Source organism: Phodopus roborovskii, unplaced genomic scaffold (assembly GCF_943737965.1).
Source record: "Phodopus roborovskii unplaced genomic scaffold, PHOROB, whole genome shotgun sequence".
Classification (NCBI taxonomy): domain Eukaryota; kingdom Metazoa; phylum Chordata; class Mammalia; order Rodentia; family Cricetidae; genus Phodopus; species Phodopus roborovskii.
In genome coordinates, this window is record NW_026126648.1 from 5,917,951 (window position 1) to 5,932,810 (window position 14,860).

A 14,860-nucleotide genomic window follows, 5' to 3' on the forward strand; every position below is an offset into this window, starting at 1 on the left:
GGAGAGACACAGTGTTCCATCTGCAGTGCTGAAGGACAGAGCTGGGACTTTACATTTCTCCAGTGTTGAAAAAGATAAGGAGAGACACTCATGTAGCTTTCTGAAGTCTGAAGTCCTGGAATCCATGTGATCACAAAGCAGAGCAGAGACAGCTAAAGGGAGATGTGTGCATGTGTCTGTGTGTATGTGTGTGTCTGTGCATGCATGTGTGTGTGTGTGCGTGCATATGTGTGCACATGGTGCATGCGTGCTCGCGTGTGTGTGTGTGTGTGTGTGTGTGTGTGTGTGGTGGGGGAAGCCATTTCTAGAACGTAGCAGCAGTTTCCAGGCAGGTGATAGGGCTGGATCCAGGTAGACTCTAGAGTCATGAGTCTACATCTCCTATGGGAATCATGAGGGGCAGGCATAAGGGAAGTATGTCCTCACGGTCAGGGTTAGATTTTTGCCAATAACTGAATGGGATGAAGGCAAAGGAAGCAGGCAGATACCCAGGAAGGTACCCTCAGAGAGCAGTAGACAACAGGTGAACAAGGGAAATGAAGAGGGTGCATGTATGTAGAGGGCTAAAGGATGTTCTCAGGGCCTCCAGTGGACCCATAGGCCTTATCCCCGTGACGAAAGCACTTTGAAGATGGGACTCATGTATGGGTGGTGAGGTGAGGAGGTCCTGGATTGTACAGCTGGGTCCTAAATGGGTCACCTCACAAGATGCAGGCAAGAGAGAGGCGTGGCCCCCATAGATAAGCCAGGCGATGTGGCTGCAGAGCTGGGCATTGGAAGAATTCTAGCACAAACCAAGAAGGCGCCAAAATCTGGGGAAAGTAAGGAGTGGATTGTGTCCAGAGTCACCCAGGAATTGTGCTCCTGATCTCCCTCCGCTTAGGAGACCGACAGAGGACTTCTGTCCTCCAGAGCTGTAAGAAAAGACACGTGTGTTTAAAGCCACTACGTTGGTGGTCATTCTGTACAAGCCACAAATTAATGTGTGTGCATCCAGTAAACTGAAAACAGAAGGTAACTGCCATTGAGCCAGCCGGGGCGGGGGCAGGCCGTGGCTGGTGGAAACACATGCCACAGAGGAGACAGAGGGCAGTGAGTGGAGAAGGTAGGATCTGAGCCTACAGACCTCACAAGGGACGGGCTGGAGACAGACCCGGGCGCTAATCAAAGTAGGGGAAGGGAAGCATTGGAGGAATTAGGAAGCAGGGCCTAGAGCAGTGTCATCGGGCATTGGGCGTGCCCTCAAACAGGTTACTGGGACAGATTCCCCCTCACTCCCTGGCCCCAGGGGAACTGTTTGTCTCTTCTTGTGCTTCTACCACAACATGCTGCCCGGCACAAAGCAACGGACAGCTTATTATGGGCTAGTGCCCCTGGAATTGTGAGCCAAGATCCGAGAGCTAGGGGTGTGGCTCAGTGGTAAAGAGCTTGCCTAGCTTGTGCAAGATCCTAGGTTCCGTCCCCACTAACACCCCGAGTCCAGCACATGCAATGCCTCCTTTGTAAGTTAATTACCTCAGGGTGTGTTACGGTAATGGCAGGCCTTTCCAGCCCCCCCCCCCACGTTATATTTCTACTCAAAATAAAAGTTGAATCCTGTTTTTAAGCTATCCTTGAATGTTCAGACACCGTTGATGAGTCAGTTGAGGCTCCCGATCTCATGGATCCAAGTTTGACAAGAGAAACCATGTCATGTGTGTAGAGCAGCTCCTAGCAGAAAGGGGCACGCAGTAAGTCCTAGCTGGCCAGCGCTTTAGAGCTGGAGGAAACGGAATAGTTTGTGCAGAGAACTAAGGGGTATTGTGTTAGGCTTCCTAGAGAAGAGCCAAGAGAAGGCCCATATGTAGACGATAGAGGGTTATTGGATAGGCTTTACTACAGACCATAGGAACTCTAGACCAAGAGCAGACAGGCAGAGAAGGTTCTTGGTGCAGGACAGGTGACACCTCAGTGGTCCCAGCCTGGAGCTGAAATGCCTGGAAGTTTCTAGAACTGTTGATATATATTCTGTGCTGGAAAGCCTGCTCTCAGCTGATGGGAACTGCACTCCTCCGACTCTGTTCATTATCTGGGCTGGCAGCTGGAAGGTTCCTCCTACATTCCGGTCAGGGCTTTCCTTCCCAGTCACTATCCCACACGTCAGTCCTGTCTGCAAAGGCCCCACAAGCACACGGGTGTGTCTCCCAAGTCCCAGACAAGTTGACAGTAAGCCTATCACAGGTATGTTACAGGGCTGGAAGGATACATGTGTGTGAGCCAACCTCAGAAACTAAGGTCATCAGGACTTGACCAGTAGGAACTTATAAAGAAACAGAACAGTGTCGGAACTGATCTGGAATCAGCAAGGCTCCATCAAAAGGTGTGTCGCAGGAAAGTGGAAGGGAATATTGCTCTGCCTCCTGCCAGCCTTCCACAGTCTAACTCCCAGTCCACTGCCAGCCCAAGAACATCCCTGTACGTGTCTGGTGGCAGACCCGACTACAGTGTTTGTTGTTCTACTACGGTTCCAATCAGGAGTGCCAGGAAGTATTCGTAGGGCCTTCAGGTTACACCAACACCCAGCTTTGCATCTTCTGTATCCTCCGTCACTCTTGCTGCTAAGGTCCAGGAACACAATGGCTTATGGGAAACTCACAGCCTATATTAAATGCCTGTGTCCCCGTACTAAGAGCGCTCCACTCTTCCCGGGTCACACGACGCCACCATTACCTATTGAGTCCCCCTGAGAAACAGACAAGCTGTGGTCATAAAACCAGTGACTAGGGAAATGGGGACAAGGTGGCATCTCTTGCCTTCTGCCTCCTGCTTTGCACCTGTGGAATTTCTGATTGCTACGGGTGTTTAAGGCTGAGGGTCCGGTGCTGAGGAGGGAGCTAGAAACTGTTTGCACATAGCCTTTTATCTGAAGCTGGGCTAACAAGGCGTATTCCCCCCCCCCCCAGGTGCTGGTGGAGAATGAGGAAGGAGATGATACCAGATCTCCCTGCTCTGACGGCAGCTGGAGTCTCTGTCCCTAGAGTGCTTAGGCATTCCTTCAACTTCCAAAGGACAGCCTTTGTCCCCAAACTTAGTCTCCCATGGACATTAGGAGGTCCCTTGGCAATAAGGCAGGGGTTTGAGGAAGGTGTTTGCTTGGCTGCTAAACATGGGTCCTTCATCCCTGGGTTTCAGTGCCCTGCCTGGAGCAGGGAAGAGTAGTAAGTTCCTAAAGGCCATGGGCAGGTGGTTGACAGGACAGAGCGGTGAGGCCCACCTGCTGCCAAAGGGTTGATGCCTGTCCCTCGTCTGTTTGCAGGGGAGACCCAGGGGCAGGAGCGAGATGAAAGCCTCGGCCCAGCTGCTGAGGCGGCGTTCACAGTGCCCGGGGATGCTGAGAGGCCTGATGTCAGCTCCCCAGCACAGCCTAGCAATAGGAACCAGTGCTCACACTTTCATCGTCCTCCGGTATCCCAGTGCCCTTCAGAGGAAGCAAACACCCTGGGAGAGGGGACCGCTCCACTGACTGATGGACAGGAGGCTGCACACCTGGAGGAGGGCACAAGGGAGGCTCCTGCAGCAGAACAGAGGTGTGAGCCAGGCCTGTCCCCGCCCAGCCCGGCCTCCCAGGGAGAGGGTGCCACAGCTCTCCAGGACTACTTGTCTTCCATGCAGCCAGAGGCCAAGGCAGAGGTGACAGAGGAATCTGGAAGGGCGGAGACATGAGAAGCAAACTTGAGGCTGAGGGAGACTGACACGGTGACACATGGAAGGCGCCAGGGACAGCGTGGACAGGCTGAAGCTTCGGGACACGCATCCAACCCCTTTCTGCTAAAACACCTTCCTGTCTGCAAATGAGAAAACGCTCTGATCCTGCTACAAGCTGGGAGCACCCGACGGTGTCAGCTCTGTCTGAGTTATTAAATGCTGGTCTGTGAGCTTCTCGGTGTCAGCTCCGTCTGCCGAAGACGTGCCGCTGTGAACACGGCCGGGCACGAGAGTCGTAGTTGCCATATGGCTGCCTCCCCACATCCCTCTCCCTGTCAGCATTTGTTTTATTAGAGAGAAGATGTTTTTCTATTAGCACTTAATGTCGTCCATCAAAATGATGGACCAAGCTGAGTAAAAGAAGGGTTTTTTGTCTTTTGTGTTTTGGGGTTTTTGTTTGTTTGTTTTGTCTCGTCTTTTCTTCTTGGTGGCTAGAAAGAAAGATGTAATTGGATGAAATGTGCTCATGGGGCCATGGCTTCTTTTTGTCGTATAGAAGCCTCTGAGGGTCCCCTGAAAATGGGTGGGAGGGGCCAGAGCAGGCTGGGAAAGCTGGGCTCTAGGCCGGAGAGGCTGTTTGCTGACTGAGTGTTCTAGCCCAGGTCTGGAGCTTTCGCTGGCCTGGAGGGATGGGTAACAAGGAGCTACCAGGAGAAGGGCACTTTCTAGTGGTATTCTGACCTTCCGTTTTTGTTGTTTTTATTGTTATTTAAATGATATCAGAAACACTAGTAGTTTCTCCACACAAGGGCATAGGATGACGTGGATGCTGGCGGTCTGGGCAAAGCTTGCTCCTTGGCGTTATTCCATCTTCCCATGCTGCCTGAAATCCTGAACCACTCACCCCCATCAGTAGAATGTTGCATCTGGGCCTTCAGGAACTTGAAACACAGGACTCTGGAGTTGTGGCCTACCAGGGAAGGAGGAAAGATGAGTTCATCCCAGCCTTGGCCACAGACGGAACTATACATCAAGTGCCAGGTCCAGGAGGGCAGGAAGGAGGGAGTAGCCCACCCGGCTGCTGCTTCCTCCCAGAGTGAAGATGAGGCACAGAGACTCCCGGGGCCATTGAGCCCCAGACCTTCCTTTGAGATGAGCTCAGCTTATGTCCCCGGATATGTGGGGTGGCTGAGATCCCCAAGCTCACACCACCTATGAGAGCCAGAATTGATCTCAGACACGTTAGCTAGAAAGGGAAGCCCAGGGATGACACTTGTTTCCATTTATCCTAAAACCTGTCTGTGCCCCGGGACTCCTGGAGACAAGGACACACCTTCAGACTCGGCCCGAAGCTCTGCTTATCTCTCTGTATTTCGGTTTGTCCCCTCCCCATGAAGGCCAGCCCCATAAAAGAGGAGTCCAGATGTGACCCAGTAAAAGAAAATAAACACTTGCACTTCCCAGAAGCTCTCATGTGGATACACATCCAGCAGGTGCACAACCCTGGGGTCATTCATCACTTTCAGGAGAGTGGGGTTTATAGTAAACTCTGAAACAATCTAGTAGGGCAAGAAACTGCAGTGAGCCCCAGGGTAAGAGGGGTCCATAACTTGAGCTCACTGTATGCAGCCAGCCTGGGAGGGCCCTGTGTTATTAGATGAGTTAGAGCCAATACGCTGACGTTGGTGCATATGTAACCATGACAACACACATCCCCACTTCTGCTGTGCCCACTCAACATGGTTCTTCTACTCTGTAGACAATAAAGAGAGTTTCAGCCGCTAACCATGGTTCCCTGTGGCCTCTTTAAGGGAGTTAGCTGTGGCACTCCCTCCCAGCGCCCCCAACCTGCTTCATCACGGCATTCCCAGCAAAAGCTCATCCTCAGAGGTAACTTCGCCGTAGCCTAATGAATCCTATTGTGTGGCCGGAACTGAAGTTGAGCATCTTGGAGCTACTTCATAAGGAATTTTCCAGGGATCTGGGTATCCATCTCCCATCTTTGCTTGTTTTAAGTCAGTCATGTTCATGGTTGCAACAGCTCCAGACATTGCCTGTTAGCACATTGTGTTCAGAAGCACAGCGATATTCCTCCCATGTATGTGTAGCACATGTTTTGAGGAGAAGGAAAATGGGTTTCTGTCACACCTTGCTCATCACACTTTAATGCCCTCCTTTCCCCTAGGCAGCTGAACAGAGAGCAGCGTAAAGTCAAAGAGCACCAACGGGAATTCGGGGAGAGGGTCTAATCAGAGGGAAAAGCAAGGAAAGTAGGAAGGAAAGTAGGGAGGCCAGGGCTCTCCAGAGTGTGGCCGCACTAAACCAAAGCAGCATGGGGGTCATTTCCACCTCTCACTAAATGGCAATGTTTTCCTTAGGCTGTGTAGGGGCCAAGTCCACACAACACTGCCTAGCGTGGCATCGACACATTGGCCAGTGTGTGTGTGCTTGGGAGTGTGTGCGGAAGGGATGTCAGCTGAAGTCTCTCCTTCGGTGCAGGCCTTGCCTCCTAAGCAGGGGCTGAGTCTGAGCTCCAACACAGAAGTGGGTGTGGGGTTAGAGACACGGAAACCCAGGTGTCCTGGCACACACTTGTCAGCCCAGCGTATTGAGACAAAATGGACACGGGTGGGTCTCTGGAGCTCACTGGGCAACCCAATTCATCATTTGGTGAATTTCAGGGCTATGAGAGACCCAGTCTCAAAACACCAAAAATAATAGACTGTGTCTGAGGAGTAACACTTCAGATTATTTTCTGACCTCCACAGACATGCATGACACACACATTCAACATTAAATTACCTGAAGTACACGGTACTGTTTATTGTTTTGTTTTTATATTGCTGTTTTGAAGTTTTGACTAGTGAAAGAAGTAACTTCCACTCCCCGCACAGTGACCTGGGTTCCTCCATCATCATGTGTCCTATAGAACTAGATCTTGTGCCACCGTCACCTGAAATAAAGAACCCTAGAGGCTGGGAAGATGGTCCAGGGCTGGTTGCGAGCTGGCTGTGCAGCTGAGGATGGGAGTTTGGATCTCGGCATCTGCGTGGGTGTGGCAGCCTCCGGTAATCCAAGCCTCTGGGAGGTAGAGACAGACTCTCAAAAGCCTGGTATCCAGACTAGCCAAAAGCTCCAGAGTCAGTATATTTGAGAGTTTGGTGCGTGCGTGTGTGCACTCACGAACACACGCACGCACACGCACGCACACGCGCACACAGAGTATCTGCAAAAGAGGAAGGAGGAGGAGAAAACGGGGCAGAGGGTGGCTCTGTGGCTCAGTGAACAAAGGTGCTTGCTGTACAAGCCTGGCAAGCAGAGTTCAAGGCCCAGAACCTGTGTAATGGATTCCACAACGTTGTTCTCTGAGCCCCGCACATGCATCATGGCAAGTGCATGCCCTCATCTCCACATCTTTCACATACACACAATGACTTTACTAAAGTGTTAACTTTGCTGACTGGGAGATTAATGGTCTGTACTGTCTGTGTCCCCTTCCCCCCAACCTTCACCAAGGTCATGACCAGGCTGGCCACTGCTTCCAGCACCTGTCACCTGAAATTCTTTAATCATATAGCAGTACTGAGATCTATGGAGAATGTAAAGATTGTATGTATTTTGTCCAAACAGCAGATCTAAACTCAGTTGGTTTATTTCCTGCCGGCTTTTAAAGTTGGCTAAAGCACCCACTGATTTGATCCATTTTCTTAAGTTTTTTAGTATTTTTGTGTATATGCACTAATAAGCTCCACTCAGGGGGAAAAAAAATTAAAAACATCCCTGCCATTCTGAAAAACAGCTTATCCTAACATCTAAAGATAGCATCCCTAATTATTGTCTACATTGTGTGTAAGCTACGCGGGATCGAGCATTATTCTTGCTTTACCAGCTGTGGGTAGGTGCAGCCATTACATCAAATGCTTCTAATTTTACAGAAAGAAATCAAAACAAGTGTGGGTTTAAGTCCCCGCAGTGAGCGCAAACCCTGTGAGTCAAACCAGCAAACTGATTAGCAAGCCGGCCAGGAAGTCAAACAGCAAACAGAAAGAGATCCGTGAGCCAGGTCTGTAAGATGACGGAAGTGAAGACCGAAGCCAGGGAGCCAGGGAGGGATCAAGCAGAGCCCAGTGGGGGCCTTGGTGGCCTAAGGTTGTGTGCCAAGAACCAGGTGTCCCCCCTGTAGCTCTCCCAATGTCCTCCTTCCATCCCCTCCCCGCTGAAGCTGGAGAAGCTCGGCCTCTGGTTGACTGGCTATAGAAACGCTTCCTAGAAACCTCCTGTGGCAACCTCTCCTTTACCGAATTCCTTATAGTTGCATGACACCAACTGATACCTTGCAAGGTGTCTGGACCCATTGTTAGGGAGAGCTCTGTCTGCCTTTAGTAGTTAGCTGTTAATAGACTGGTTGGGTCTGTATTAAAATTCATATTCTGCTAAGCCCAAACTGCCAACTAGAATTCCTTGGCTCTTTCTGTGACCTGAAACTTGCACTCTTGTTTAGTGTGTGTGTGTGTGTTTGTTTTTTCCTGGTGTTTCTTAGCTCTGGGATTTCAGGATACTTGCTAACTCCATGAATGGACAGAATAATATGGACTGGCTCTGCTGAGGGGTTCCGGGGCCATGAGAAGCACCTGCTGATCCTAAGACTAGCTTCCCCAGAGTTCTGAGTTGGCCACCACAAGGCAGCAAAGGGGAGGCTGTGGCTAAAGTCGGTCTTTATTCCTCTCCACCATGGGTTGCCATGTCATCCGCACGCACAACTTTCAGCCATGGAGATGGGGTAAAATAGCGTTGGGGAAGGGGAGGGCTTCGGGCTGTAGTTCAGTTTGCCTCTCAGCCGAGGACCGGGAGAAGCTGAGGCTGCCATGCTGGACCAGGTTGGGGAGCCTGTGATGGGAGGCAGGCTAACACAGGTAGATTGGGTTTGTAAAGGCAGAAGACATACACAGGCTCTCTCTAATATCTGGGAGCTGCCTGCCTGGGTACCTCAATATCTACGTCACTGTCACCAGGTAGGGGCTCCAGCCTGGAACCCATTTCACAGCAGTGGAGGGCTTTTTCCTCCCCTCCCTAGTCTCTGGCTCTGGGTTGTGTCTCTATCTTTTTGTAAAGAAGCCACACAGATACATTTAAATGTCCTTCGATGGCTGTTAACCCTCAGTCCTCCAAAAGGCATAATAATCATTGATAATGGAACCTTCTCCCTACCAGCAGGAGGCCTGTAAAGACCCAGGAATATCTGGGGGAGAGAGGAACTGAGAAGTCTCAAAAAAAAAACGTACCCCAGGCCAATGCAGGGCTAAATTGCTGTGTTTTTAATGTGCAACACCAAGGTTGCCAAATACCCTCCCAGGAGCTGCTATCCGCGGGTTACAGGCACCATAGGGAACGGCTGAAAACAGGGCCAAGGAGGGGACATGGGACCCTAGGGGTGGTCTCAGAGCACCTTGGGGGAGCAAAAGGAAGAAAGAGAGGTCACTAGAGAAGAGAGGGGTCTCTTATTTTAGGGGGACGGGAAAGAAAAGAGGAAGTCGGGGTGGGGAGTACTTTAGGGTGTGTGTGTGTGTGTGCGTGTGTGTGTGTGTGTGTTGGGGGGGTCCTCAAAGGTGATCCTCAGAGTGAAAGTGTCTGAGCATTTGCGTTCTCAGCAGGGAGAGGGGTATTTCTTCTGGAAAAAAACAGACTCAAATAATTGTTCCAAAGAGATCCTAAGGGCCTGTGTGACTGTCGGGACGCGGAGGGCCCTTAAGGTGGAGCGTCCAGCATGGAGGGGGACCTCCATCATTCGGAGATGTCTGCGATAGAAGGACCTCTGTGTCTTTGGAAGTGCCTAGGGCACTAAAGGATTCTTGGGTCACTGGAGATGTCCTAGGTCATAGAGAAACGGTGTCTGGTCCACGTGGGGGGACATCCGGGGAGCACGGAAGTGACGGAGGGAGAGGGAGGGTCGAGAAGGCATCTGGGACCGTGCAGAGGTGTCAGGGGTAGGGGGAAGCCTGTGGGGCTCGCAGGGGCGACTGGGGTGCCTGGAAGGCATCTGTCTGGGATGCGTGGAGGCGACTGGGGCGCGCGGAGACATCTCTGCGCAACGCGTCTGGGCTCTGCAGCCGGGAGCGACGCTTAAGCCGACTTGCAGTCTCTCTCCTGCCGCCGCTTCCTGCGCTCCTTCACCTGCCGCTCCCAGGCCGCCGCACTGCTGGAAGCCACCACGCAGCAGGCCAGCCGACGCCCGGCGTTGCCATTCTCCAGGCTGGCCTGGTTACCGCCGCGGCCCATGTCATCCTCGCCGGCGTGGACCACCACCGCGCGGCCCAGGATCGAGTGCGGCCCGGCCAGCGAAGCGTTCAGGCCGGTGCGGTGCTTCCAGAGGCGGCCGTCGCGCACCATGAAGTTGCCGAAGTCGCCCGGGTGCCGCGGGTGCTGCACGCCCGCGGGGTTGTAGTGAGGCCCGGTGGACTCGCAGCCCTGGCTCAGGTCCCCGAACTGATGCACGTGGATGGCGCGGCTGGAGGCGTTTGGCTCGGCGGGGAAGCCCTCCAGATCGAAGAAGGCCTCAAGCCTGGAGCTGGGTGACAGCTGCTTGAAGAGGACCAGGCCGGTGACCCGCGGCTGATCTGCGGCCAGCGAGGCTGAGGGCTGCACTTGGCAGATTGCATGCATCTCCATGGCATCCGCCTCCCGCAGCTGTCTCAGCTCCATCCAGATCTCCAGCACTTTGGCATGAGTTTCGTTTATCTTCTCAGCCAGGTCAGGCCCGATCTCTGCTAAGTCGAAGCTGGACTCGTCGGGATTCCGCAGGGCCCAGGTGACAGAGCCACAGGCCGCCAGAAGCATGCCACAGAACAGGAAGGCCAGCATGGCTGGGGTTCTGCACCTGCCCCACGTCCCCCATACACGTGGGAGGAAAGCAAGCCTCAGTCACTTGAAATGTTCACTCCCACATCCTAAACCCATCTCCCATGCTTGCTTATTTATTTGTTTATTTATTCATTTATCTGTTCAGCAAATGTGTCTCCAGGGCTTGCTGGGTGCCAAGCCAAGCACAGGGATAGTCTGTGTTTACAGACTTGCCAAACCCTTACATTCAGAAACTCAGAGAGATCTGAGTCACACAAAATGACAGTCCTCCAGAGTGTGCGTGCGTGCGCGCGCGCGCGTGCGTGTGTGTGTGTGTGTGTGTGTGTGTGCGTGTGTGCGTGTGGTGTGTGTGTGTGTGTGTGTGTGTGTGTGTAGGGGGCAATATCACACTGCCTTTCCAGACCCGGCTCTTCCCTTCCCAGCTCCCTGCGGGCAAGCATGAGACTGTCCCTGTCCCCTCAGTTTCTGCTGGCACTGAACCCTCTCTCTGGAGTGTTTGCTCCCTGGTCCCCACCGCTCGCCAGCTGACTTGGAGCTTATGGTGGTAGCAATTCGGTTTTCTTCATGGTTTCTCCCTTGAGTTGCTGCCTTCGCCTCCCAACTGGTCCTCAGCCTATGTCTGTCTCTGAGTCTCTATGTCCCTGTCTGTCCCTAAACTGTCCCCATTGACTGTCTAGTCCTGTCCAGCTCCTAGGTCCACACCAGGCAAAGGAAGACAAGGGTGAAGACATGGAGGTCCTCAAGCCCTTCCAACACAAGTCTAAGATTGAAGTTGGAGCCTTGTGCTGGGGCCCCTGAAGAAGCCATGCCCATCTCCTGCTGGGAGTGGGGCTAGTGAACAGATATAAAACATCACATCCATCTCATAAATATGTACAGATACATATCAGTTTCAAAAAGTTTAGGTTCTAATCGGACATGAGAAAGGGTGAGGGCTTTTCCCCGAGACTGGGGAAAAGGCAATGGGTACAGTCTAGGGATGGAGACGGACCAAACCCAGAGAGATGCAGCCTTGGGACTAGTCCAGGGGCCATTGCAGGAAGCTAGGGCAGACACTGAAAGCGATTACTACATGGAGTTGGGAAGCAGAGAACAGCATGGGTGTGGTAGCGGTGGCAAGAGGGAGAAAGAGGAGGAGGAGTTGCCCGAGGCTGAGGTGCCCCAAAGAGGAGAACATGTGGGCGTATGTGGGCAGCAGGTCCGAGAAGCAGCTAGGGTGTGTGCGTGGTGGGGGCGTCTGGACAGAAGTTTGGAAGCTCGGGTCTGTCTGGCACTTGGAAGAAGCCAGGAGATTGGTTTAGTGTTGAGTGCACATCAGGCTCTCTCTCTCTCTCTCTCTCTCTCTCTCTCTCTCTCTCTCTCTCTCTGTGTGTGTGTGTGTGTGTGTGTGTGTGTGTGTGTGTGTGTGTAGGGGCCCAAGGTTGGCATCAGACTTTGTCCTCAATTGCTCTCTACTTTATATATTGAGACACAGCCCCTCACTGAACCCGAGGCTATCTGTTATCCTCCTGGCTTATCTGGCTAGCCAGATGGGGATTCCTATCTCCTCCGCCCTGTCATTGAGATTACAGGTGGGCCACCACTTCCATCCAGCTTTTTACATAGTTTCTGGGGGTCCAAACTCCCCATCTTTGCTTTTCCCTGGGCCAGATTCTCATTTTGGATTCTGGTTTCTAAAACCAAATTACCCAAGCGCCACCCCCCACCCACCCACCCAAGAGATTCTAATTCACAAAGGCTTAACATGATTTTCCTTTTTTTTTTAAATTTTATTTAAATTAACTATTCTGGTGCCCAAAAATGATGGAAAGGTACAGAACTCAACCTCAGTTACAACACAGCTGACTCACTCAATATGTGGGTGATTGATTCCAGGCTGCCTCACGGGTTCCAGAATCCACGGGTGCCCAAGTCCCTTACATAAGATAGCAAGATGTGTGCGCAGAAGCAGCTCAGATGGTCCTGTGCACTTTCAAACCTGCCTGGATGCCTTGCTGCCGTTTCCAGGGCCAATGCTGTGTAGACAGCCACTACAAGGAGAAAGATCTGTATATGTTCAGTACAGTGGCAGGGTGGGTTTTGTCTGTTTGGGTTTTGTGATTTCTGCCCGAGGTTGTCTGAGGTGCACAGCCCAAGGACATGGCAGGTAACCGCGCTGTGGCTTTGTAGGGCTGCAGCCCATACTCTGGGCTCCTTGCCTGTACAATAAGGCCAGTTCTGCTGCAAAAGGCCATGGTGAGGGTCAAGGCAGGTATTTATAAAGGAGATACTTTTGCATTAAAAAAAAAAAAAAACCTGCCCTAAGGGATTAATGATCCCTCCAAGGGGCTAGTTGAAGGTCATCTGTGCGCTCTGAGCCTTCTACAACCCCTGAATAGGTGCCATTTAAAATGAATGGAGTGTGAGTTCTTTCCGTGGCTGTTATGGAAGGACAATTTACTATGGTGATTAGAAGAATGGATTCAGGAACTCTCCCCATGGATCTAAAACTTGACTACCACTTACAGTCTAAGGTTATCTGCCACTGCTGTTTCTATGCTCAGTGTGTAGCAGTGTGCTGAGCTACAAGCTGTCCATGGGCCCTGCTTTCATTCTGAGCCCGTTTCTCGTCTGCAAGGAGGTGCAGACGTACCTGCCTCTGGGAAGCTTGCTGCCAGCATTCAGAGAGAGCCGAAATGGCCAGCGCCTGTTGAACACTGGGCCCAGGCACTGTTAAAAGCCTTTGGCATATGTGAGTTTTGTACGTGTGTGTGTGTGTGTGTGTGTGTGTGTGTGTGTGTGTGTGTAGGTCATTGATTGAGTTAGATTGATAGGCCAGCAGCAAGCCCTCCAGTCCACCATTGTGTCTGACTTTTTTGTGCATGCTGGGGATCACAAACTCAGATCTTCATGCTGGGGTACAGAGGTGAGGGTCTCTCCCAAGGCCACATATTCACTGAAGAGCTAAGAGCCAGGGGCAGGGCGTGGACGTGAGTGGCTATCTCTCAGGCCCAACAACAGAACCACACTGCACATCCTCAGCAAGTCCTCAGCAAAAGGCGCCGCGTTGCTGCTGGAGAGAGGGTGCTGATGGAGCTAACTGTGAGCTGTGGTGGCCAAGGAGGAAGGAGGAAGGCCAAGGAAGGCTTGAGAAGGGGAAGCAGGACAGGCCTCAGTGGACATCTGGAGCCCCTCCCCCCTTGACGCGGCCTGCTACGGGAGCATCTGGAGCATCGGGGAGTGGGTAGGAGAAGTAGAGAGCAGCCTTGTGCATCTGGCCTCAGCTCTCCCTGGACAGGGATCCTCTTCCGAGGCAGCCTGTCATTCCAGCATGTTCTGTGCTTACGCTTAGCTTGGGGAATCCTCCTTTCAAAGCCCGGAGCAAAATCCAACTCGAGTGTGTCTCTGGGCTTTTCTAGGAACGGATATCTTTTAAAAAGATGTTTTCTTTTCAAAAAGAACATGGTTCCTCACCCCAGCTAAACCTGGACTCCTTGCTGGTGACATCTCCTCTCCTTGGGTATTTTCTCCCCTCAGCTGCTCTTCAGAAGGAGCCTTTGCTGTCAGCCAGAGCCGACAAAACCTCCAAAGCAAGTGACTCTTCAGGGTGCCTGCTTATCCTCACCCTCCCTAACTCCGATACCCAAGCCACGCAGTGTGCGAAGACGGCCTTCATTACACGCCATTCATAGCACTAAAGGCCTTTTGGACCAGCCATGGCAGGCCCAACACAGAAAGCTTTCTCCCCATCACTCCCACCCCCTCCCCCGCCTTCCCGTAACCGTTCTCCCCACTCTAAGGCATCCAAGAACATGACTGAACCTCTTCCAACAAGTGCCGGCTACCCCAGCCCAGCTTCCAGCTCTTGAAAAGCATGCTCCCAGAAGAAGGAAGTCAGCTCAGTCCTGCACGCACCTGTCAAGCTCTCCGAAGAGCACTTTCCTCTTGGGGAAGCAGCAGCCAGCTGGGGGTCTGAGGGAGAGCCTGTGGGCAGCCTCCTTCCCAGAGCTGGCTGGATGGCTGTTTGTGAGCAGCTGGGAGGCCAGCCCCAGGGAGTGGTCAGCAAAAGGGAAGAAGGTCACTGGGCTGGCTAGGAGGAGAAAAGCCAGCCTGGCTGTCCCTTGTGGTGAAATTGCTGCCGCCTCCTCCTCCTCTCCCTCCTCCCCCACTTCTCCTCCTTGTCCCCACCTCCCAGATCCTTCCCACTGCTACTTCCCCCTGCCAAGTGTGCCTTTCCCTGGCTGTGCAGACGCAGGCAGTGACCTTCAGGACGCGGCAGGGGAGCAGAAATGAGAAAGAAAACAGCTTGTTTGGAGAGGTGTACAATGGTCTCTTTATT

At 52.4% G+C, this 14,860-nt stretch overlaps 2 protein-coding genes across 3 annotated transcripts in view; one reads left to right on the forward strand and one right to left on the reverse strand.

Moving 5' to 3' along the window:
- Ccdc149 (coiled-coil domain containing 149) overlaps window positions 1-3,915 on the forward strand; it is an 87,473-nt gene extending 83,558 nt beyond the window's left edge. Inside the window, 2 exon segments of the mRNA XM_051174087.1 lie at window positions 3,296-3,664; window positions 3,667-3,915. Coding sequence (XP_051030044.1) covers window positions 3,296-3,664; window positions 3,667-3,731 — 434 coding nt within the window. The 3' untranslated portion in view covers window positions 3,732-3,915.
- A 5,063-nt stretch (window positions 3,916-8,978) lies between these two features.
- Sod3 (superoxide dismutase 3) lies at window positions 8,979-14,639 on the reverse strand. Of its 2 annotated transcripts, none has more exons than XM_051174085.1 (2): window positions 14,437-14,639; window positions 8,979-10,558 (listed from the first exon to the last, which is right to left on the reverse strand). In XM_051174085.1, exon 2 carries the CDS (start codon window positions 10,540-10,542, stop codon window positions 9,805-9,807), a length of 738 nt encoding a protein of 245 aa, XP_051030042.1. In that variant the 5' UTR covers window positions 10,543-10,558; window positions 14,437-14,639; the 3' UTR covers window positions 8,979-9,804. The 2 variants fall into 2 exon arrangements, with proteins under 2 accessions (XP_051030042.1, XP_051030041.1); XM_051174084.1 differs by having other exon boundaries at window positions 8,979-10,552; window positions 14,437-14,514.
- Between the last annotated feature and the right edge of the window lie 221 nt (window positions 14,640-14,860).